The sequence below is a fragment of the Nicotiana attenuata genome, unplaced genomic scaffold (genome assembly GCF_001879085.1).
Source record: "Nicotiana attenuata strain UT unplaced genomic scaffold, NIATTr2, whole genome shotgun sequence".
Lineage (NCBI taxonomy): Eukaryota > Viridiplantae > Streptophyta > Magnoliopsida > Solanales > Solanaceae > Nicotiana > Nicotiana attenuata.
The window spans coordinates 1-22,372 of record NW_017675818.1 but is presented as its reverse complement, the minus strand read 5'-3'; the positions used below and the strand labels follow the sequence as shown (position 1 = coordinate 22,372).

The window sequence follows — 22,372 nt, the reverse complement described above, 5'->3', positions numbered from 1 at the left end:
GGGCATATGCCCAAGTCCCATATTTTTCTGCGGACCCTCCGAGACCGTCAAATCACGAGTCCGGGTCCGTTTACCAAAAATGTTGACCAAAGTCAACTTTAATCATTTTAAAGCCACATTTTGAAATTTTTCACAGAATTTAACATATAATCTTTCCGGCTACACGCCCGGACTGCGCACGCAAATCGAAAAAAGTAAAAATGAGGTTTTCAAGGCCTCGGAAGCACGGAATGAAAGAGAAAACAGGTGATGACCCTTTGGGTCGTCACAGTCCTCCACTGAACAAATCCTCAATCACCATCACAACCATGTCCATAGTCTCAATTTAATTATACACTTCTATCACATAGACCAATCTACCGTAACACATTCTTCTCACCATTTTTCATTAGACCAAACACCAATCACTCACAGAACAAATATCAATGTCCTTTGATGTCCTGCATATCATCTCCAACAATATTACATCACCAAAGAACCATTATCACCTCCTTCTTCTCCCTTTGCCCCAAATTTGAGAAAAAAATTCATCTAAAACCTTCTAATTTCACTACAATTGAATTGGTAGTTGGTTCTTCACTGGTGAAAATCTTCAATTAAGTGGGTTAGGACGATTTTTGATTTGGTTTTGAGAAAGAAACACAAAAATGGAGGGGGTTTGGCCGGCGACGGTAACCAAATAATTGGGGGTGGCAGATGTTCTTTGGTTAGGAAAAGTTAATACATAATCTCTTTTTTTTAAAACAAATACACGTATCATTCAATAATTTGTCCGTTTGATATGTCATCCGCAATTGTGACACATGAGGTTTGTTGGTCTCTAGTGTTTCGTTGACCTACTTTATTAAAGGCTTGAAATGTCTAGCTGAAAATAGGCTCAGCTGAGGTGTGCAGCCGGTCGTTAAGGACAACTTAAATGGACCGTTTATGTATTTCACGTAAATTAAACATTGAGGCGATATTCCAGGAAACATTTCTGCTCTGGACACCAGTGAAATATTTCTCTAGCTAGGAAAACTTTATTTTCGGGAATTCTTCTAATCTAGATAAAATTTATTTCCACAGAGAAAACAGAAAATTTAAATCTTTTCCTGCTTAACATCAACAAAAAAAAAAGTGAAATAACTCGTTAGAAAAATGTTTTACTCGTTTTAGCATCAGAAATCGAGTCTTTCAGTTAGAACTTTAGTTTTAGCATCACTTTCTAAAGATGATCATAACCTAGAGCAAAGTAGTCAGCATATGCAAATGTTTAGCAGCTTTCAATGGCAAAACAAGCCGTATGGAGCACAACAAATGAAAATTGGCAAAGCAAGAAATTTTTAAGCACTTCTCAAATAAATTACATCAAGAGGGATATCTAAAATTAGAGTTAACTGATCCTTAAAAACCAAATTTATCAAAACGATTTTCTGTCTCATGCATAGGAATGAAGTGAAAATTAAAGACTTAAATAAACAAAGCTGTGTCAATCCAATCATTACCCAATCTCATAACTCATAATTAAGGTTTCAAAGTATATGGAGCCTCTTACTGTGGACTTAAGTGTTGTGGAGAAAGAAATGAAATAATGAATGGCTAGAAGTATATATATCAGGGTAAATGCATTGTCTTATTTCCCATACCAAAGATTCATTCTCATAGTTGAGCCTGTGTTTTATTATATCGTGCACCTATGTTTAGTATAATTCTGGTTTTCCTCTGATTAAAAGAAAAGATTCATTCTCATATAACAATACAAGCTAAGCATAGACATATATAGAAGTGTTCCAGCAAATGGTGAATCTAGGATTTAAACTTTATGAGTTCTAAACTCTAGGATAGTGACATCAACTGTTAGTAACTGGGATCTAAAATCATTTTTTAATAAGAATTCCAAACCTTAATACCGAGTTATAATGCCAAAATTAGTTGTTACAACTATTATTATTGTCTGCTCCATTTTATTCCTAGAACTGAAAGTTTGATGGTACATACCTATCACGTAATCTTTCGTGCCTTACTATATAAAGGAATCAAAAGCAAGTAACCAACCTTGAAGCCACACTTGGCTCTCAAAAGCTTTTTTCGAGCTTTCTTTTATTGCCTGGAGTCCATAAAAATGGCAGTAAATTTGGTTTTCTCACTTTTACTCGTGTCCTATTTTGTTTTCCCTACAGTCCCCAGCTACTCTCTAAAGTCGTGGTGTAGCCAAACACCCTACCCTCAACCTTGTGAATATTTCTTAGCTGATCACAATAGTAAATATGGAGCTTTAATAATCAATAAGAAATCTGATTTTCTTAAGATTTCACTGAAATTAGCCCTTGGTCGTGCCTTGAGTGCTCACGAAAATACGTTATCACTTGGCTCAAAATGTCGTAACAAGCATGAAAAAGCTGCATGGGCTGATTGTATAGAGCTATATCAGAATATTATTGTCAAAATCAATAAGACAATTGATCCAACTATTAAATCTACAGCTGATGATGTTCAAACATGGCTTAGCACAGCCTTAACCAACATTGAAACATGTCGGTCTGGTTTTATTGAACTTGAGGTCACGGACAATGTAATGCCAATACTGAAGTCCAATATTAATGTTTCATATTTAATAAGTAACACTTTATTCTTAAACAGAGGATACTATAGTACTGAACCAAGTGCAACTTATGAAGATGGTTTTCCAAATTGGGTATCGCCCCGCGATCGAAAATTACTGCAGTCATCGTCTAATTTGGGCTCTCAAGCAAATATTGTGGTGGCAAAAGATGGTTCAGGGAATTTCAAGACTGTTACTGAAGCTGTTACTGCTGCTGCCAAGAGAACAGGAAGTGGAAGGTTTGTTATATATGTAAAAATAGGGATTTATAAAGAAAATATAGAGATAGGGCTCAATTTAAAGAATCTCATGTTGGTTGGAGATGGAATTGGAAAGACAATCATCACAGGAAGTAAGAGTGTTGGAGGAGGATCTACCACCTTCAAATCGGCCACTGTCGGTAAGTAAAACAAAATATAGCTGGTATATTTTCATATTTACACTATCCGTATACTTTAACATGTTACGACAGGTAACTGACGGTATTAATGACTAGTTTACTAATCTCACTTTTTATGCACATTAATTGTAGTTATCTTTTAGGTGCATGACTCGATATTACAACTACCTAGCTAGTCTTTTAGGTGCATGACTCTGATATAGAACTAAACACTTCTCAACTACTTAGCTAGTCATCACTTCATTCTCCTACTAAATTGAAGAACCTAATTAAGAAAGTAAAAACAAGTACGAATATTTCTCAATTAGAATGATTTTTCATGTTTTCGCGTTTCAGACTCTTAAAGCCTACAATATGCGTGAATAACTTAAATCCTGTCTTTAGTCCAGTTATTAGTTCTATATACGTTTCTAGTCTCTGCTAAATTATATCTTTATTTTTTCTTGTTAATCCCTTAATTTCAGCTGTTGATGGTGACGGATTTATTGCTCAGGGCATAACATTTAGGAACACTGCTGGACCTAAAAACGACCAAGCCGTAGCCCTTCGATCTGGTTCAGATCTTTCAGTATTTTACCAATGTAGCTTTGACGGGTATCAAGACACTCTTTATGTCCACTCTCAGAGACAGTTCTATAGAGATTGCGACATTTATGGAACAGTCGATTTCATATTTGGGAATGCAGCAGTTGTGTTACAAAATTGCAATATTTTTGCTAGAAATCCGCCTAGCAGGATTAACACAGTGACTGCACAAGGGAGAAGTGATCCAAACCAAAACACTGGAATTTCAATTCATAATTGTAGAGTCACAGCTGCTTCTGATTTAAAGCCTTACCAAAACTCAGTTAAGACATATCTTGGTAGGCCGTGGCAACAATATTCACGTACTGTTGTTATGAAAACTTTTTTAGATAGTTTGATTGATCCAGCTGGTTGGATGCCTTGGACTGGTACCATCGCGCTGAACACGTTGTACTACGGAGAATACTTGAACAGTGGTTCTGGTTCATCAACTGCTAACAGGGTGAATTGGCCTGGTTATCGAGTTATTAACAGTGCAGCTGAGGCATCTAAGTTTACTCCTGCTAATTTCATTGCTGGAAGTTCTTGGTTGCCAGCAACCAATGTTCCTTTCAAATCTAATCTTTGATTCTTTTTTTTTTTTTTTATACTAAATCTTTTCCTTTATAGCACACACAGAAGGGAAAAAAAAGAAGTCACGCTCAAGTTTAGAGCTTGAGCGAATGGTTGATATATAATGTATGTCCTCCTTCCTTAAAATATTGTATTTAGTTTTTAAAACAATTAAGAAAAAATATTCTGCTAAGTGCCAAATGAGTCACCGGTTTTCCATAGCCTTGTTCTAGTGTAAATTTTGTATTCAAAATTGTGAACCAAATACTTACTATATATGTTATAATTAGTTTGCTCTTAATAAGACAAACGACATTGCTTTATATCAGTTAAAGTAAAAGAAAGAAATATATGTTCTAAGAAATAGCAAGTTAGATGGAAAAAGTTCTTCCTCTTAATTTCGTTATCAGTAAAACTGCATATAAATTATTACACCGTCAAAAAAGTTAAAAAAAATTCTCTCTTCTCTCTCCTCAACGTCTCTTCTCTAACGGCTCTATTGCAAGAGAGTTCTGACCATGCTCCACCAGATGGAGCCGCCGGGAGGCCTCCAACCGGCGCGTCAAGATGAACAAAATCAGTCTAAAGGGGAGATTTCTCACATGCAAGGAAATCCCCTAGGAAAACCCTCATATGCTGATAAAATTGCATCCCCATCAAGCTCCTCTCCGGCTGATTTCAAACAAGAGAAAGAGAAGGTGAAAGCTAGACACACAACTCACAATGGTATGCCTGCAGTCATCTTCAAAGCTTCTGATTATTATGGGATTATGGCAGAATCTTGCAAATTTACGATTGTGGGTCGATTTCTTAGACCCCGTCCCAAATTGACAGAATCAGGTCTAGATTTAAAGAAATTATTCCTCTAAAAGGGTCAGTAAGAATTGGGGTTTTTGATAATCACAATATTTTTATTGATCTATTCAACGAGGATGATTGGAAAACAGTGTGGTTCCGGCGAGTCATTGAAATTGACGGAATGCAAATGTGGTTGCAAAAATGGTCTCCAGATTTCAAACCAGAGGAGGATCTTCCGGTGGCTCCTGCTTGGGTCCTATTGCCCGGCTTTCCCTTCCATATGCATGATTGGCACTACATAAAACAACTTCTAAGCTCAGTCGATACTCCTCTAGCTTTGGATGCTGCCACTATGGGTAGAACAAGGCCAAGCATGGCTAAAATCCGGGTAGAAGTGGATTTGCTGAAGCCTCTACCTCAAAGTGTTTTTGTTGGACAAGAGTATGAGGATTCACCTCTCAAAGGTTACACTCAAAAGTTGGAATATGAAAGGGTCTTAAAATATTGCAAACGTTGCAGGAAAATTGGTCATTATATGATCAATTGTAGGGCTCTTGAAAAAAAGAAAGCTGAAAACAAAGAAGAAGAAGAATTTCAGATTCAGGATAAAGACCCTCAGCTATCCACAGGGGAAGAGGGAAGCATTCCAGCAAACCATTCAGAGTCCACTCAAAATCAACAAATTGAAGATGACAAACTCAAAATCAAAAAAGAGAGCAGAAAGAAGACCAAGAAAAAAAAAGACTAAGAAAATGCCAAAAAAGAAGAGCAAAGTGCTATTCAAACCAGCCAGCAGCAAAAGAAGAGAAAAGTCTGATTCCGTAGCAAAACAAAATGATTTCTTAAAGCAATCCATAGAAGAAAGTATCCTAAGCCCTGCTACAAAAGACAAAACCTTGCAGCAAGATCAGAGAGAGGAGAATAACAACAACTAAACCTTTTCTGAAGCCAATGAGCTTGATATAGAAAAAGATCAACAAATGCAGAATGGCCTCAGACAAGTCAGTCAAGAGAACAGAATTGAGGGGATAGAAAAGCTGGATTAGTGTTGTGAGTCTAGCTCTTCTACTGTCCCTACGGAGATAAGGAATCAGTCAGGGCTTCAATTGGTCGTGGACTTATATGAGAACAAGGAAGACTGCAACAACACTAATCAGGAGAGTGATAGCTCAGATAGTTTTCAAGAAACTAAGCAAGTTAGCAACCAGCATGATTTGAGAAAGGAAGATCAAGATCCCCACACTCTTACTGATGATCAACAACAAAATACAAAGAGAGGGAGAAGTGAAACAAGGAAAAGTGGTAAAAGACACAGGAACAAGACTCAACCTTCATTGAGAAGGAATCAAACAGAGGACAACACCCCTAATAGTTTCAATGATTAGTGCTCTATTTTGGAACATTAGGGGAGTTAGATCCAAAAAAGCCATTCACAGGCTAAAGAAACTGATCAACCTCAATAACACTCAATACGTGGCTATCTTTGAACCTTTTGTTTCAAAAGAAAAATTAGATAGCTACAGGAAATTTTTAGGATTGCAACATTGTTGCTTCAACAACAATGGTCAAATTTGGTATTTTTGGAATGCATTCAACTCCTCCAAAGTTACTGCCTCCAGTGATCAACACATTACTATCAAAATCAACAATGACATTGGTATGCAGGATATTTGCATTACTGCCGTGCATGCTAAATGCAAATCCAAAGACAGAAGAGACCTTTGGCAGTCTCTTGAACAAGACAATATGGTGATTGATATTCCTTGGTGCATAGGGGGGATTTCAACATTATTATGGATCCTAATGAAAAACTTGGGGGCAAGCCTCATAGAATGTATAGAAGCTTGGAGTTTCAAACTTGTATCAACAATTGTGGTCTCATTGACGTTGCATGGTTCTAGTTACACTTGGTGTAACAACAGAAGACCTGCAAAGAGGATTTGGAAAAGATTTGACAGAATCTTTGTTAATGACCTCTGGGATCAACTGTTTCAAAAATGTTCTGTTAGGCACCTTGCAAGGATTGGTTAAGATCACAGACCACTCCTTATGAAGAACTTGGTTGGTAATCATCAGCATATTAATTACTTTAGATTTCTGAATTGCTGGGCAAACATTGAAGGTTTTCATGACATTGTCAAGGAGGCTTGGAATACTGAAGTGTCTGGGAATCCTATGTGGATTCTTCAAAATAAGCTCAAGGCTCTTAGTAAAAGGCTCTCCCAATGGTCTAGGAATGAAGTTGGGGATATCAATGAAGCTGTTACAAATTGGGAGGACAAACTCCAAGAGCTAGAGGACATAGATATTGAAGATAACTCGGAAAAAAGTAGAGAAGATGTCAACAAGGCTCATGCTCAATATGTTAGGTGGCTCAATCTTCAAGAATCCATGCTCAGACAAAAATCTCAATCACAGTGGTTCGAAGAAGGGGAAAAGAATACTAGATACTTTCACTCTATCCTCAGAGAGAAAAGAAGAAGGCAACAGATAAATCGCATCAAAAACAGTAAAGGAAAATGGATCAGGGGAGATGAGAAGATAGCCAAGAAAGCTTTTAGGCACTTCCAATCAATCTTCAACCTTACTCCTCCTACGATCAACAATTTTATTCTGGATTGTATTCCTCATTTCATCTCAAGTGATGACAACAACATGCTGAGCAAAATTTCAGAGGATAATGAAATCAAGGATGCAGTTTTTAGCCTTAGCCCTCACAGCACTGCAGGACCAGATGACTTCAATGGCACCTTCTTTCAAAATTGTTGGGACATAATAAAAAAGGAAGTCACTGCTGTTGTGAAAGTTCTTCAAAGGAAAAGGTTTGACCAAATTCTACTCTCACACTTGTCTAGTTTTAATTCCTAAAATTGACAATCCTGCTACTTTTGCTGACTTTAGACCCATTAGTCTATCTAATTTTACAAATAAGATTATTTCAAAAGTTGTTTCTCTGAGAGTAAACACCTTATTGCATAAGTTAGTCTCCTTGAATCAAAGTGGATTTGTTAAAGATAGGCTAATTTCGGAGAATGTTCTGTTAGCCCAAGAAATTATTCACAATATTACTCATAAAAATAATGGTGGTAATGTTGTTATTAAACTTGACATGGCTAAGGCTTATGATAGAATGGCTTGGGATTTTATCTATGCTGTCCTTAGAAAATTTAGCTTTTCAGAAAATTGGATTGGTCTGGTTCATAATCTTATCTCTAATGTGTGGTACTCTGTTATACTAAATGGTAAGAAATATGGTTTCTTCTCTTCTTCTCAAGGGCTTAAGCAAGGGGATCCTCTCTCCCCAACTCTTCATAATTGCTGCTGAGGTCTTATCAAGGTCTCTTAACTCTCTCTATAGAAATCCTAATTTCATTCCTTTTTCTATGTCTCCTAATGTTTCTAGAACTAACCACCTAGCTTATGCTGATGATATTGTTATATTCTATAGTGGTGGATCTACTTCTGTTAAATTGGTCATGAAGATTATTAGTAGTTATGAAAGAAGCTTGGGTCAATTGGTTAATAGGGATAAAAACTATTTCTTGACTACTCCTAATACTGCTGGAACTAGAATTAACAGGATTAGAAAGTGTTCAGGCTTTATGGACAAGACTTTCCCTTTTACTTACCTAGGATGTCCTCTGTATGTGGGAAGGAAAAAAATAGAGTTTTTTGATAACATGATTAGTAAGATTGTTAAAAAGCTAGATGGCTGGCAAGGCAAGTTGCTTTCTCATAGTGGTAAGGCTACTTTGATTAAGAGTGTCCTCCAATCTATCCCTGTCTACACTCTCTCTGCTATGACTCCCCCTAAAGGAGTATTTAGACTAATTGAGAAATATTTTGCAATAATTTTTTCTGGGGTACCTTGGAGGAACACAAGAGGTATCATTGGAGTTTCTGGAACCATCTTGCTCTCCCTATTGATGAAGGAGGCATAGGTCTTAAGAAATTGGAAGATATTAGTAACATGTTAGCTATGAAAAGGTGGTGGAGGATAAGATCCACATCATCTCTTTGGGCTAGATTCATTAGTGACAAATACTGTGTGAGATCCCATTTGGTCTCAAAAAAGTTGGCTCCAGGTGATTCTCATTCTTGGAATCATGTTCTCGAAATAAGGAATATTGCAGAGAATCATATTGTTTGGCAGGTCAATTCAGGATCAAGTAGCTTTTGGTGGGATAATTGGTCTCTTAAGGGACCATTGGCTAAGCTGGTACCTGATAGTCCAAAGAGTGCTAAAATTTTGGTTGGAGAGTTCATAGCTGATGGTCAATGGAACATCAACAAACTAAAGGAACTCTTACCAGATCATTTGGTACAACATATCCAAACCATTTCTATAGGCAATCAAACCAATGAGGATCAAGTTTTTTGGGAAATATCAGAAAATGGCAAGTTCACAAACAGAAGTGCTTGGAGTTTGGTAAGGAAAGCTAGTCCAAAAGTGCAATTCATCAACAAGGTATGGAACTTTACTATCCCTTTTAAAATGTCTTTCCTGGCTTGGAGGCTTTGGTATGGTAAACTTCCTTTTGATGATGTCATTATTAATTTTGGCAAACAAATTGTTTCCAGATGTAACTGTTGCAAAAATCCAACTACAAATAACATGAACCATGTGTTTGTAGAGGGTCAAGCTGCTAGTTACACTTGAAAACTTTTTGGAAAATCTCTTGGCATAGAGTACCACCCCTACCCAATTAGATATATTCTTAATAAATGGTGGGCTTCTAAGGCTGCTAATGATGTCCACAGACTTTTTTTAAACATTACACCCATCATTATTTGTTGGTTTCTATGGAAAGAATTTTGTGCGTGCAGGTATGGAGATCAAAAAGCTTCAACATTTATAAATTACAACAACAAATAGCTTGGAGTATTGAGACTGCAGTTAGCAAAGCTTTTCCCAATTGTAATCTAAAACTTCCATGGAATAGCTTCTGTGACCTCCTAACAAGGCTCCAACCTGTGCACAAAAGCATGGTCGTTCTCTGGAAAAAGTCAGATAGGGAATGGGTCAAGATAAACACTGATGGGAGCTTTCTACAAGGTGAAGAAAAAGCAGGGCTAGGAGGAGTCATCAGAGACGATCAGGGGGATACTATCATGGCTTTCTCGATTCCATACGATGCTAAAAACCACAACATCGCAGAGGCTCAAGCAGCATGGATTGGTACCAATTGGTGATACAAAATGGTTTCACTCAAGCCATTCTTGAATTGGACTCTCTTTACATTATAGAGATCCTTCGTAAAGAAAGCGCAACCAACTACAAGATTAGTCAGATAGTCAACAAGATCAGAGAGGCTATCAACAACTTCAATGTTCAGATTAGTCATTGCTATAGAGAGGCCAATCAATTAGCGGTCTGCTTAGCTAAAATGGCATTTAACACTCAACAGTCAGCTTACTTCTATTCTAACCAACAACTGCCTAGTTAGGCAAAAGGTCCTTTTTTGCTGGACAAAGATCAAGTTCCTTCCATAAGGAACAAATATGACAAGGCCAATTTTTTTGTTAGCTAGTTTGTAATTTCTATGAGGGGGAGAACTATTTATAATCGCCTATGCCTCACTTTTTTTTATGGGTCTTCTCTACCCTTGTGTCATATCATCAAACTCTATTTTTTGCTAATACAACACCCCCAGGCAACCTGGGAAAATTTCATAAAAAAAGAAGTAAAACTACATATAAAATAACCCATTGGTCCTTTTTCACTAGTACGTTCATTGTATGCTAAAAGTAACCAAAAAAAGGAATTAGCTTCCAACATTGTTAAACAAACTAAATAGCCGCCCACTTAACCACTTAAACTAAAAATATCTGACGGTTAAATATGTATATATGTGTATGTCGCGCGCGCGCATAGTCCTGTATAATCAGTATATAATCAATGTATACTGTCTAAAAAAAGTAAACAATGAATTCAATTAACTATTTGTGTCTCTTGTCATCCATCCTGAGTTTTGAGCCATTTTATCAAGTAGAATCTTACACTTACTTAATGATTTGCTAAAAAATGCTCCACCTGCTGAAGCATCAATGTTGGTTTTCAAGCTGTCTACCACCCCCATGTAAAACCTCTGTCCCAACATCTGATCTGGAATGCCATGATGTGGACACTTAACTAGCATCCATTTGAACCTCCCCTACGTTTCTTGTAGTGTTTCAACTGGTTTCTGCTTGAAGCTCAATATCTCATGCTTGGCAGTCTTATTGCGTGGGTAAAACTTGTTAAAAAACTGCTTGACTAATTCATCCCAAGTGGTAATAGAGTTTATGGGGAGCGAATTAAGCCAAGTCTGAGCTTCTCCAATCACTGAGAATGGAAGAAATAACAGTTTGATTTCTTCCGCTATCACATTTGGTTACCTTTGAGTGACACAAATTGATAGAAAGTTTTTCAAATGCTGCTATGGATCTTCAATGTAAGACTCGGAGAACAGTCCCTTGTTCTACAGTAGATGTAACATGTTGTTTGTGATTTGGAATGACTCCGCTTATGTCTGAGGGACTGCAATTGTGGCTGCCAAATTTTCAGCGGTGGGTTGTGCCCAATCATACAAGGCTTCTTCTGGCACAAGAGGTGCCACACCCTGATTGTTCGGGTCATTCGCAATGTTACTGTTGTTTTGATTGTCATTGATGTCCCCCATGTCTACTACTCTAGTTCGATTCATTCAACTGAGTTATGTTGTTGTTTGTCTTTCTTGTTTGCTCGATTTAGTGCCTTGAAAGATTTCCCAGGGTCCGGTAATGCTTCGTACAATTCACCAATTCTTGAGGAGTTTCTAGGCATGCACTTATAACACTGTAACAACTAAATTTCGTTCCTGAAAAATAATAATCAAGACAAGAAATATAGCGACAAATATTGTATTCAATTTCAAGTGATGGGGTTACAATCTCTAAAATATCTCTAAATCTAAAGAGATGTAGTCCTCTGATTCTTCTCCTCAAGGATGATGGTTCAAGAGCTTGAAAGCTTGATCTTGAACTTGACGGATTTCAGATTTGTAGTACGTCACGAACAATTTGAAGGTCGTCACGAACCAGGATTTGGTGTTGAGTTATCATGAAGGGAAGATTTGAAGCCGCCCGCCTATGATTTGAGTTCGCCTTTGGAATTTGACCACAGACGATGATTGCAGATATGGATGGACACCTTGATGCTACTCTTTAGAGCTTCTTTAGCCTTTCTTTCTGCTTACTTGCTTGTCTTAGCCTTCTCCTTTGACCCCTTTATATAGGCGTGGGGTGGAGTAGTCTCCAAGAAAACCCTAATGGATCATTGGGCTTGAGGCTTATGGGCCGACCCATTTGATAGAAGACCAACTAATGGGCTAGTCCAATGGTATATTGGACCTTTATTTAAATTAATTTAATTAGATTTAAATAATTGACCCATTTATATTAACCCATGATATTTATTTGGACTAATATGTATTTAATATATGATAAAATCCAAATTACTTGTGGATTCAAATTTAATAAAATTTTAATTGTCTACAAATACCCCCTGCTTCAAAGCTTTCGAGGTGTAGACTTGTCGTAAATTGAAGACAGGATTTGAAGTAACCGTTGCGGAGCCAATGGACATTGTTAATTGTGACCTGGAATAATGAAGAAGGTCTTAATCCAAATAGAGTGGACAATGTAGCTTTGCCTTGCCTTTTTTTTTTCTTCTGAATATAAGTTAATGACTTTCTCACGGCATGCAAGAACCCAATAGATGAATTACTCCTCGAATGGAATATCTTAATTACCCATCAATATACCAAATGTTCCTTACTTGGAATCTCCCTTTTTTTTTATAGCAAACTGATCGTCTCCAAGCAACAAACCAATTTGATGGCTAAATAACTCATTATACGTAAATAATAGCTTTAATTGCAAATGGGCTCAGAGGAAACGTAATTGCTTCTTTTGGACTTATGCTAAAAACTTTACGTAATTTGCACAAATCATTTTTACAGCAAAACTTATTTCTATTTTGAAGAGGAGTTGGAGCTTTCCTCAAGTATCTTTGCCCTTTGGAAAATAGGACCATAAGACCCTCTTTTATTCCTTTTATGGAATTAATCCATTCCAAGTTAGACAAAAATAAGGCTGCCAAATATGGTAAAAAATTTCTTGACTTTGAACCAAGAAATATAGCTTTCCTTTTAACTTAAATAATTCCTACACGTTAATGAAAGCACAACCCCAAAATATAACTATAAATAGCAGGTGTTCCTCCAAACTTTTTCATACTGGGAGTTAACGTTCTCTCCAAGTTACTCACGTTTTTTTTGTTTGGTTGCAAAAGCTGCCTGGAGCTGTTAGCTTCCTGTGTCTGTGACAAACAGTTCAGATCTCATTGTAGAAAATCCCAAATTGCAAGCCGTGTCGATGCCCCCTTTTTCTAAAGGCGAAATCGGGTTTACGACATTTGGGCGGACAACTCTATTCCTTTTGGGAATTTGAGTTTGAGATTTAGAAGAGTCGCCACCTAATGATTAAGTGCATTAGGACACTAAGAATTTAAAAGAAAGAAGAACCAGAGAATGGGTAAGGGATTGAAATTATCTCAGGGGGAAGGTGTTAGGCACCCCCTAAGATCCACTAGTGTGGTTCCCGGCCATGTTACAATTGTGACTTTAAAACAAGTAAACATACAAGACAACTTCCACATAACGATTACAAGTAGGAATGTATAAAGGTTAAATAAACATGCTGAAGTCAGGAAATAGGTGGTTTCATAGTTGTTTAAAAGAATGTATAAGTGCAGAAAAATAAGGATCAAATAACGAGTGCAAACAATCAGACAAAAGAAGTGAAATGGGCGGAAGTTTAAAAAGAAAACCGTGCTGGGAATTCAAAGAGGTTTTAAATGATTTGAAGCGAAATACAAGGTTTAAAGAGCTGGAAACTGACAGTTTAAAGAAAACAATAACGAAAGTACATAAGGAGGGAGGGGGGTCCTAGGTTTATAAATAACATGGATCATCCACGCAACACCCGGTAACCAATTATACGCATGGTGTTATCGTGTGATCATCATATCCATGTCTACCCTTCCCACCCCATTAAGGTATTAAAGCGCGGAATAGTATCGTTACTTATTGCATGCTATTACCCGTCCCGATCCTATCATTCCCAGAGGCATTGAGACTACTAATCCTAAAGGGGAGGGAGTTGGGGCTTTTCAGAAGTTTTAAAAGGATAAAAGTCTAGGCGACAAACAAAAATACGTAATCAAATAGGGGAGAAGCAAACAACAGTTAAGGCTAAAACATGCCTCCTCACTTAAAGGCAAATATATAGCATGACTTCAAATACTGGTTATGGTCTGAATTAAATTTAAAAGCGTTAGGCCAGGTTAATTTATCACATATTTCTCAGATGAGGAGTCTGAATTAGCCTTGTCTGGTTGTAGTTATCAGAGCTGACACAGTTAATTAAAAACCTAATGGTTTGCCTAAGTGAGACCTATAGGCATGATATCTAGCGGAGCTTACTGATTTTAAAGAAAGGATCACTAGTTTTATAGACAAAAGATCTGCAGATTTTAAACGAACTTATGACTGATTTTAAACGTATAGATAAAATAGACGAGGCTGATTCGATTGATTATTCCTATAGGTAATTTATCTAAGCACTATTGGTTTTAAACGATTACATAGATGCAAGAGTCCTATAGGCATGGTATCTAGAATGAAGTTGATTATTATTAGACCTATGATTGTTTGCCTAATGACAGGTATATGCAGAAGTGTAGAAAAGAAACCTATGATCACGATTTCTATATGCAGAAATGCAGGGACTTAGAGACAGGATTTCTATATGCAGAGACGCAGAAATAAATGACCTATAGGCATGCTGTCTATGTGAATGCAGGAATTAAAAATCCTATAGGCAAGTCATCTAAGATAAGAATGCAGAAGTTTATAGGTAACCTATAGGCATGTTGTCTATGTGAATGCAGGAATTAAAAAATCCTATAGGCAAGTTATCTACCCTTTGCATACAATCATTCCCATCCCTTTCCACTAGCCGTCCCCAATAGTTATTACAAATTATTGCAGTCCAAAATGAATCGGAAAAGTAAGGAAATAAAATTACATCAGAAGTTCCAGCTATAACCAAACAGCACAATTGAGACTCAAAGTCCAACAATAAGAGATAAACCAACTTCCAGGATCAAAACTTCCAAAAGCCTTTCTCATCCTTTGGGTGTGTCAAAGTTCCAAGGAGCTTTATGAACTCCAGGCAGTGCTTACACCCAATTATATTGCAGAATTAAGATTATGGTGCAGAGTGGAATAGCCAGCCCTCGAATGTCCAAGTTCAGAGGGAGCTCCAAGTCCCAAAGCAAGGCTCATAAGAGGGGGGCAGAACTTAAGAGTCTAAGAATAAATGTAAGTGCATAGGGGGGGGGGGAATTAGGGACAGCCATGGCAGGTTGGTGGTCGTGCCCAGCAATTGGGAATCCTGGCACACCCCTGAACAGTCTGTCAGCCAAAACTTGGGAGTTAGGATCCATTGAGGATCAGGTTCTGACCTGGGCAGTAATTTGGGTACTGCCAGGCCAAGAACCTTAACTCAGACACATAGAGGGGAATGTGGGGTAGGGATTTACAATAGAAACAGATGCAAGAAAGGAACATATTAGCATAAATCATTGAATCATGCGTAGCAAAGTAAACAGGATTGCAGAAACTGTAAGTAAACATATAGGGGTGAGGCAGGAATGTTAATTCAGAACATACCGGTTTCAGAAGAAATAAGTAAAAACAGTAGTCTTGAAAAGGCCAAGTTGCAAGCAAAGCAATTCCAAAAGATCCCAAGCAAAGAAGAATATCGAATTCAAAACAATATTGCAAGTGTGCAAGTATTTTAAAGACTAGTGGTGTGAAGGTTGTGTGAAGAATGAAGTCGTGTGTAAAAGTGCAGAGGGGCAGTCCTTTTTATAGTGCAGAGAAACAAGTAAGAAAGGCAAGGAATATATCATTGAAATTAGTCTCCCTTTGGTTAAGGGATTCTGATTTCGACGGGTAAAAGACAGTTAAGGAAAGAAATTTTAATTAAAACTTTTCAAAGTAGCACAAAAGGGGTAAATACATAGAAGTTATTTAAGAAAAACAATCAATGGTACACGGTTTGTGACAACTATGGAAAGGGAATCAATCAAACAGCCAGTGAAACCAAAATTACAAGTTCAATTTGAATGAACCAAGTCAGGAAAAGGTAAAGGAGATTCAATCAAAGAAAATCAGTCGGACCTTATTAAGAGGATTTCGGAATCAATCAATTAGTTGGAAAAACCTTTTGAAAGCAGAGTCCTTATATATAAAACACACAAATCAAGAAGGGATTGTCAATTTCTTTATTTAGAAGAGGGTTCAATCAAAGAGGGGTTCAGAATCATAAGCAAAAGTGGTACAAGTCCAATTTGTAGACTCACGAGGAGTCTGAGAGTCCAGGGTCCCAAAGAGGAACCCTAACTCGCATAGAAGAATCAAAATTTCCAAGAAACCACCAAATCTTTGGGTTTCGAATTGAGTCAGACAATAGAGATGAGAAGGCAAGCCGCTTGATAGAGGCTCAGGAGTCCTTTTCAAAGACTCATGAGAAACAAACAAACAAGATACACAGTTAAGAGCATGGAGAACACGTTTGAAAAACTCAGAGTTTAACAAGTTCAGAAGAAAAAGATACAAACTTAGGCAAAACAAGATGAATCATGCTTGGTAAGAATACAAACATAGTACAGTAACGCCAACAAAATCAAAGAACTCAATCGTAAACACATATAGCAAAGATTAACATGTGAGCATAGGAGAAAAGAAAGTAGAAGAACATTACATGCATAGTAAAAGAAATCAGACAAATACACATAAAGAAAGAACAAAAAGAATCAGAAGGGTATTTTGAAGAAACTTTTCGGAAACCCTAAATCGAAATTAAACGATTTTGAAAAAAGAGAATTTGGGGAAAACCTTTAAAAAGTTCAATAGAACACAGACATGTTCCAGATCTAAGAGAATAAGCAAGTAAAGAACCTCGAACAGCTTAGGGTTGTAGAGAAAACCCTAGAAATGAGAAAGATCTTGAGGAAAGTCAGATCCTGAGTCGAAAAGGCTCATATTGCTTGAATACGACGGAGTAGTGGCCGGAGAAGCCATAGATCTACAAATCTTAGAAAATCTTGAAGAGAACCATCGAAGTCAGGCTTCAGAGCCTTGAATGGCTTAGGTCCAATGGCGAGAAAGGGTGAGTACAGACCGTCCATGGCCTGAGACGCCATGGATTCCGGTGGAATCACGGTGTAAAAGGGGTAGGAGACGATTAGGGTTCCAGGAGGGTTCGAGAGAGTTTGAGAGACGAGGGGGTTCAAAGGCGGCTGATAGGTGGAAGTGATTAGGGTTTGGGGGGGGGGGGGATTTGGAGATTAAAAAGGAAAGGGGGAATTATGGCCGTTGATCAAAATGATCAACGGCCTGGATTGAATATGAGCCGGGCGGGTTTTTTAATTGGGTCAGGGGTCGGGTAATTTAGGGATTGGGCTGGTCCGATTTGGGGACTGAAATTGGGCCAATTTGAGGTTAAAATTGAAATAGAAATGGGCTAAATGTTAAATAGCCAATTTCCCCTTTTATTTTATAAAAATAGCAATAATGATGAGCCAACAAATACTATATAAATATTAATCTAAAAATATTGGAACTAATTTTACAATTATAAAATGCTATTAATCTTAAAGTAGGCTATAATTGCAGTTATATGCAATTTAGTCTTTTAAATACCAAATAAATTTGTAAAAATATGCAAAAATTACTTTAATTATATTTTGGTGCAAATATGAGAATAAAAAATAAATTATTCACCAAAATGATAATTAATGGGAATAATTATTGGATTTTGTACTGATAAAATAGACAATAAATTTGTTTTAAAATCTTTAAAATTAGGAAAAAATACCAAAACTCTTGGGCATGCTTATATATGCATGTACATGCTATTTTGAAAGCATTTTGTATATAAAATACATAGGAAAAAATTGGGTATCAACAACTGCCCCTCTTTACCCGGGAAGGATGAAAGAGTTATCGGGTAAAGATATGATGGCCAATTTTGACCGAACGAACGATTTGAAGAATTTTGACCGAGCTCGGGTTCCTGAGCCGCCTACATATCCTTGGTTTTACAGGAATCAGGTCGTATGTAGTTCAGGACCCGTCGGCAGAACATGCCGATGGAGATTTTTCCGAGATATTTGGATCCGGGTAGCATTGCTACGAATTTAAAAAGGCTGCGGAAACTGGAGCGGGATCGCTCCTGCTAAAATGGTCGTTGCTAGCCGGTTTACCTGCAAATAAAACACGAGCACATATGTTGTGCATAAATTTAAACATGATGCAAGTTCCCGTTGGACCATGAATGCTGTCTTTGGATGGTTAGGATGATGTCCTCGGACTATGGTGTCCTGGGCCATGAAACACATAATAAACGATTCGCATGCTATGAAATGATGCTCTCGGGCTATGAGAATGATGCCTCCGAAATGATGCCTTTGAATAATGCGATGCAGAGATAAAAGTGGGGTCCTCAGGCCATGGCATGATGTTCTCGGGCTATGAAAATGGTGCCTCTGAATGATGACGCCTTCGGATGATTTTGGCGATCTTTCAGCCCATGAAATGCAGGATTTGGTGATCTTTCAGCCGATGCAAGTTTTAATAAAATGGCGATATTTCAGCCGATGTAAAGTGTAAATATAAATGGCGATCTTTCAGCCGATGCAAGACTTAAATAAGGTGGCGATATTTTAGCCGATGTAAAGTGTAAATATAAGTGGCGATCTTTCAGCCGATGCAAGACTTAAATAAGGTGGCGATATTTTAGCCGATGTAAAGTGTAAATATAAGTGGCGATGTTTCAGCCGATGTGAAGTGTAAATATAAGTGGCGATGTTTCAGCCGATGTGAAGTGTAAATATAAATGGCGATCTTTCATCCAATGCAAGATTAAGATAAAATGGCGATATTTCAGCCGATGCAAGATTAAAATGAAGTGGCGATGTTTCGGCCGATGTAAAGTGTAAATATAAATGGCGATCTTTCAGCCAATGCAAGATTAAACGAAATGGCGATATTTCAGCCGTGCAAATGGAGACAGAGCTTAGTCTCGGAAGGCGAGATAGTAGCCTTATGCAATGCAATGAGATGCAAATGGAGGTAGAGCTTAACCTCGGAAGGCAGAATAATAGCCTTGTGCAATGCAGAGAAATGCAAATGGAAGTAGAGCTTAACCTCAGAAGGCAGAATAGTAGCCTTATGCAATTAAGAGACAGAGCTTAGTCTTGGAAGGCAGAATAGTAGCCTTATGCAATGCAAGAAATGCAAATGGAGGTAGGGCTTAACCTCAGAAGGCAGAATAGTAGCCTTATGCAATGTAAGAAATGCAAATGGAGGTAGAGCTTAACCTCGGAAGGCAGAATAGTAGCCTTATGCAGAAGATGAGAGACGAGTAGTAGTAAAAGATTCTTAGCTGATAGCGGATAGCTGGTTGTTGATTGCGACATTGTGGCTGCTGGGGATATCGTGTATGGATAGTGGTTGTGAAGCGATAATTTGGGGAGTTGTATTCCTGAAAGTACGAGTGTGTAAATGGATTTGCTGATTTGTGACTTGGGTGCCTGCATCCAAAGAAAAAATTGTGAGTTTTGTAAAGGGACCGGTTAGTTCGCATTCCCGCTGGCTTCGCTTGACTGGCTCGGCTCTGTTTATGGTGATACTGTAGGTACCCTCGGGGCAACGTTGTCAAACAAAGCGATTTCGATAATAGGCATGCATGAGTTTTGTTAAAGGTATGATATATGCATATATATTTAAAAAAGAACAGTTTCCAATTGCGGGGGAAAATGAAAATTTTATTGAATTGTGACCGAACCCATAAGGCTGCCTACGTATCCCCTCTTACACGAGAATCAGGTCAGACGTAGTTCAAATTACATAAGGAAATCATAAATGGTTATACATAGTATCGCTTGACTGCATCTGAATTTATTGGTTTTGGCCAAACTTCTCCGTCCATTTCTGCAAGTATGAGGGCTCCTCATGTCAGAACCCGATGAACCATGTATGGACCTTGCCAGTTAGGGGAGAACTTCCCTTTGGCTTCATTTTGATGTGGAAAAATCTTCTTCAACACCAGCTGCCCTGGTGTAAATCGTCTTGGTCTGACTCTCTTGTTGAAGGCTCTGGTCATTCTGTTCCGGTAAAGTTGACCATGGCAAACCGCGTTCATTCTCTTTCCATCTATGAGAGCTAACTGTTCGTAACGACTCTTTACCCATTCTGCATCGTCGATTCCTGCTTCCTGTATGATTCTTAGGGATGGAATTTCTACCTCGGCGGGAATGACCGCTTCCGTACCATAAACCAGTATATAGGGAGTTGCACCAGTCGATGTGCGGACTGTGGTGCGATACCCTAACAAAGCAAATGACAGCTTCTCATGCCACTGCTTATGCTTTTCTACCATCTTTCTCAATATCTTCTTGATGTTCTTATTGGCGGCTTCTACAGCTCCGTTCATCTGAGGCCTGTAGGCTGTGGAATTCTTGTGTTTGATCATGAAGGTTTTGCACATGGCTTTCATCAAATCACTGTTGAGGTTGGAACCGTTGTCAATAATGACTGATTCTGGGATCCCGAATCGACAAATGATACGGTCACGGACAAAGTGTGCCACGACTTTCTTGGTCACTGCTCTGTAAGATGCTGCTTCAACCCATTTAGTGAAATAATCAATTGCTACTAGGATAAACCTGTGCCCGTTTGATGCGGCAGGTTCGATTGGTCCGATAACATCCATTCCCCATACGGCGAATGACCATGGCGAGCTTGTTGTATTAAGCTCATTTGGAGGCACTTTTATCATGTCTGCATGGATCTGACAGCGGTGGCACCTTTGAACATACTGGATGCAGTCTGTTTCCATAGTCATCCAGAAATAACCTGCCCGAAGTATCTTCTTGGCTAAGACAAAACCGTTCATATGTGGACCACAGGTCCCAGCATGAATTTCCTCTAGCAGTTTGGATGCTTCCTTTGCGTCAACACACCTTAGCAAACCCAAATTCGGAGTTCTCCTATACAGGATTCCTCCGCTGTGGAAGAAATTGTTGGACAATCTTCGCAGAGTGCGCTTCTGAATAGCATTTGCAAGCTCTGGATATTTTCCTTCGGCCAAAAATTCCTTGATGTCGTGAAACCAAGGCTTTCCGTCTGCTTCTTCCTCGACATGAGCACAGTAAGCTGGCTGATCATGAATCTTCACCGGGATAGGATCAATGAAGTTCTTATCTGGATGCTGAATCATAGATGATAAGGTGGCCAATGCGTCGGTGAACTCATTCTAGACTCTGGGAACATGCTGGAATTCTGTCTTTGTAAACCTCTTCCTCAACTCCTGTACATGATACAGGTAAGGGAGTATCTTGGAGTTTTTGGTGGCCCATTCTTCTCGGACCTGATGTATGAGCAAGTCTGAATCCCCGATAACTAGTAACTCCTGAACGTTCATATCAATGGCCAGCTTGAGCCCTAAGATGCAGGCTTCGTATTTGGCCATGTTGTTGGTGCACGGGAACCTGAGCTTGGCAGACACCGGATAATGCTGACCGGTTTCTGATACTAGGACTGCTCTTATGCCCACTCCTTTGTAATTTGCTGCTCCGTCGAAAAACATCCTCCAACCATCATAGGATTCTGCAATATCTCCTCCTATGAAAGATACCTCTTCATCAGGAAAATACGTCTTTAGAGGCTCGTATTCTCCGTCCATGGGATTTTTGGCAAGATGATCTGCCAGTGCCTGTCCTTTGATTGCCTTATGAGTCACGTAAACAATGTCAAATTCACTCAACAGGATTTGCCACTTGGCTAGTTTGCCAGTGGGCATGGGCTTCTAAAAGATATATTTCAGCGGATCCATTCTTGATATGAGGTAAGTGGTATAGGCACAGAAATAATGCCTCAACTTTTGAGCTACCCAAGTCAAAGCACAACAGGTGCGTTCTAACAGAGAGTAACGGGCCTCGTATGGAGTGAACTTCTTGCTGAGGTAATAGATGGCTTGCTCCTTTCTCCCTGTTTCGTCATGTTGCCCCAGAACACAACCGAATGCTCCATCCAATACTGCAAGGTAGAGCAACAGCGGTCTGCCCGGTTCGGGCGGAACCAGAACTGGCGGCGTTGATAGGTATTCCTTGATTCTATCGAAGTCTTTCTGACAATCATCGGTCCATTTAGTAGTGGCATCTTTCTTCAACATCTTAAAGATGGGCTTACAAATGACAGTGGATTGAGCTACGAACCGGCTGATGTAGTTGAGTCTCCCCAAGAACTCATGACCTCTTCCTATTCTTGGCGTAGCAATTCTAAATGGCTTAACCTTGATGG

The 22,372-nt window shown here is 38.5% G+C and overlaps 1 protein-coding gene across 1 annotated transcript; it reads left to right on the top strand.

Annotated features, from left to right (window-relative positions):
* The first annotated feature begins 2,068 nt into the window (after positions 1–2,068).
* On the top strand, positions 2,069–4,311 carry LOC109220476 (pectinesterase 2-like). Its single transcript, XM_019384947.1, has 2 exons — positions 2,069–2,981; positions 3,446–4,311. Exons 1-2 carry the CDS (start codon positions 2,102–2,104, stop codon positions 4,132–4,134), a joined length of 1,569 nt encoding a protein of 522 aa, XP_019240492.1. The 5' UTR covers positions 2,069–2,101; the 3' UTR covers positions 4,135–4,311.
* Positions 4,312–22,372: the final 18,061 nt, after the last annotated feature.

Excerpts from the sequence above, each read along its gene's own strand:
- LOC109220476 (XM_019384947.1), top strand. The coding sequence starts at position 2,102 with ATGGCAGTAAATTTGGTTTTCTCACTTTTACTCGTGTCCTATTTTGTT. Across the intron at positions 2,982-3,445 it reads CTTCAAATCGGCCACTGTCG|CTGTTGATGGTGACGGATTT; the intron begins GTAAGTAAAACA and ends CCTTAATTTCAG.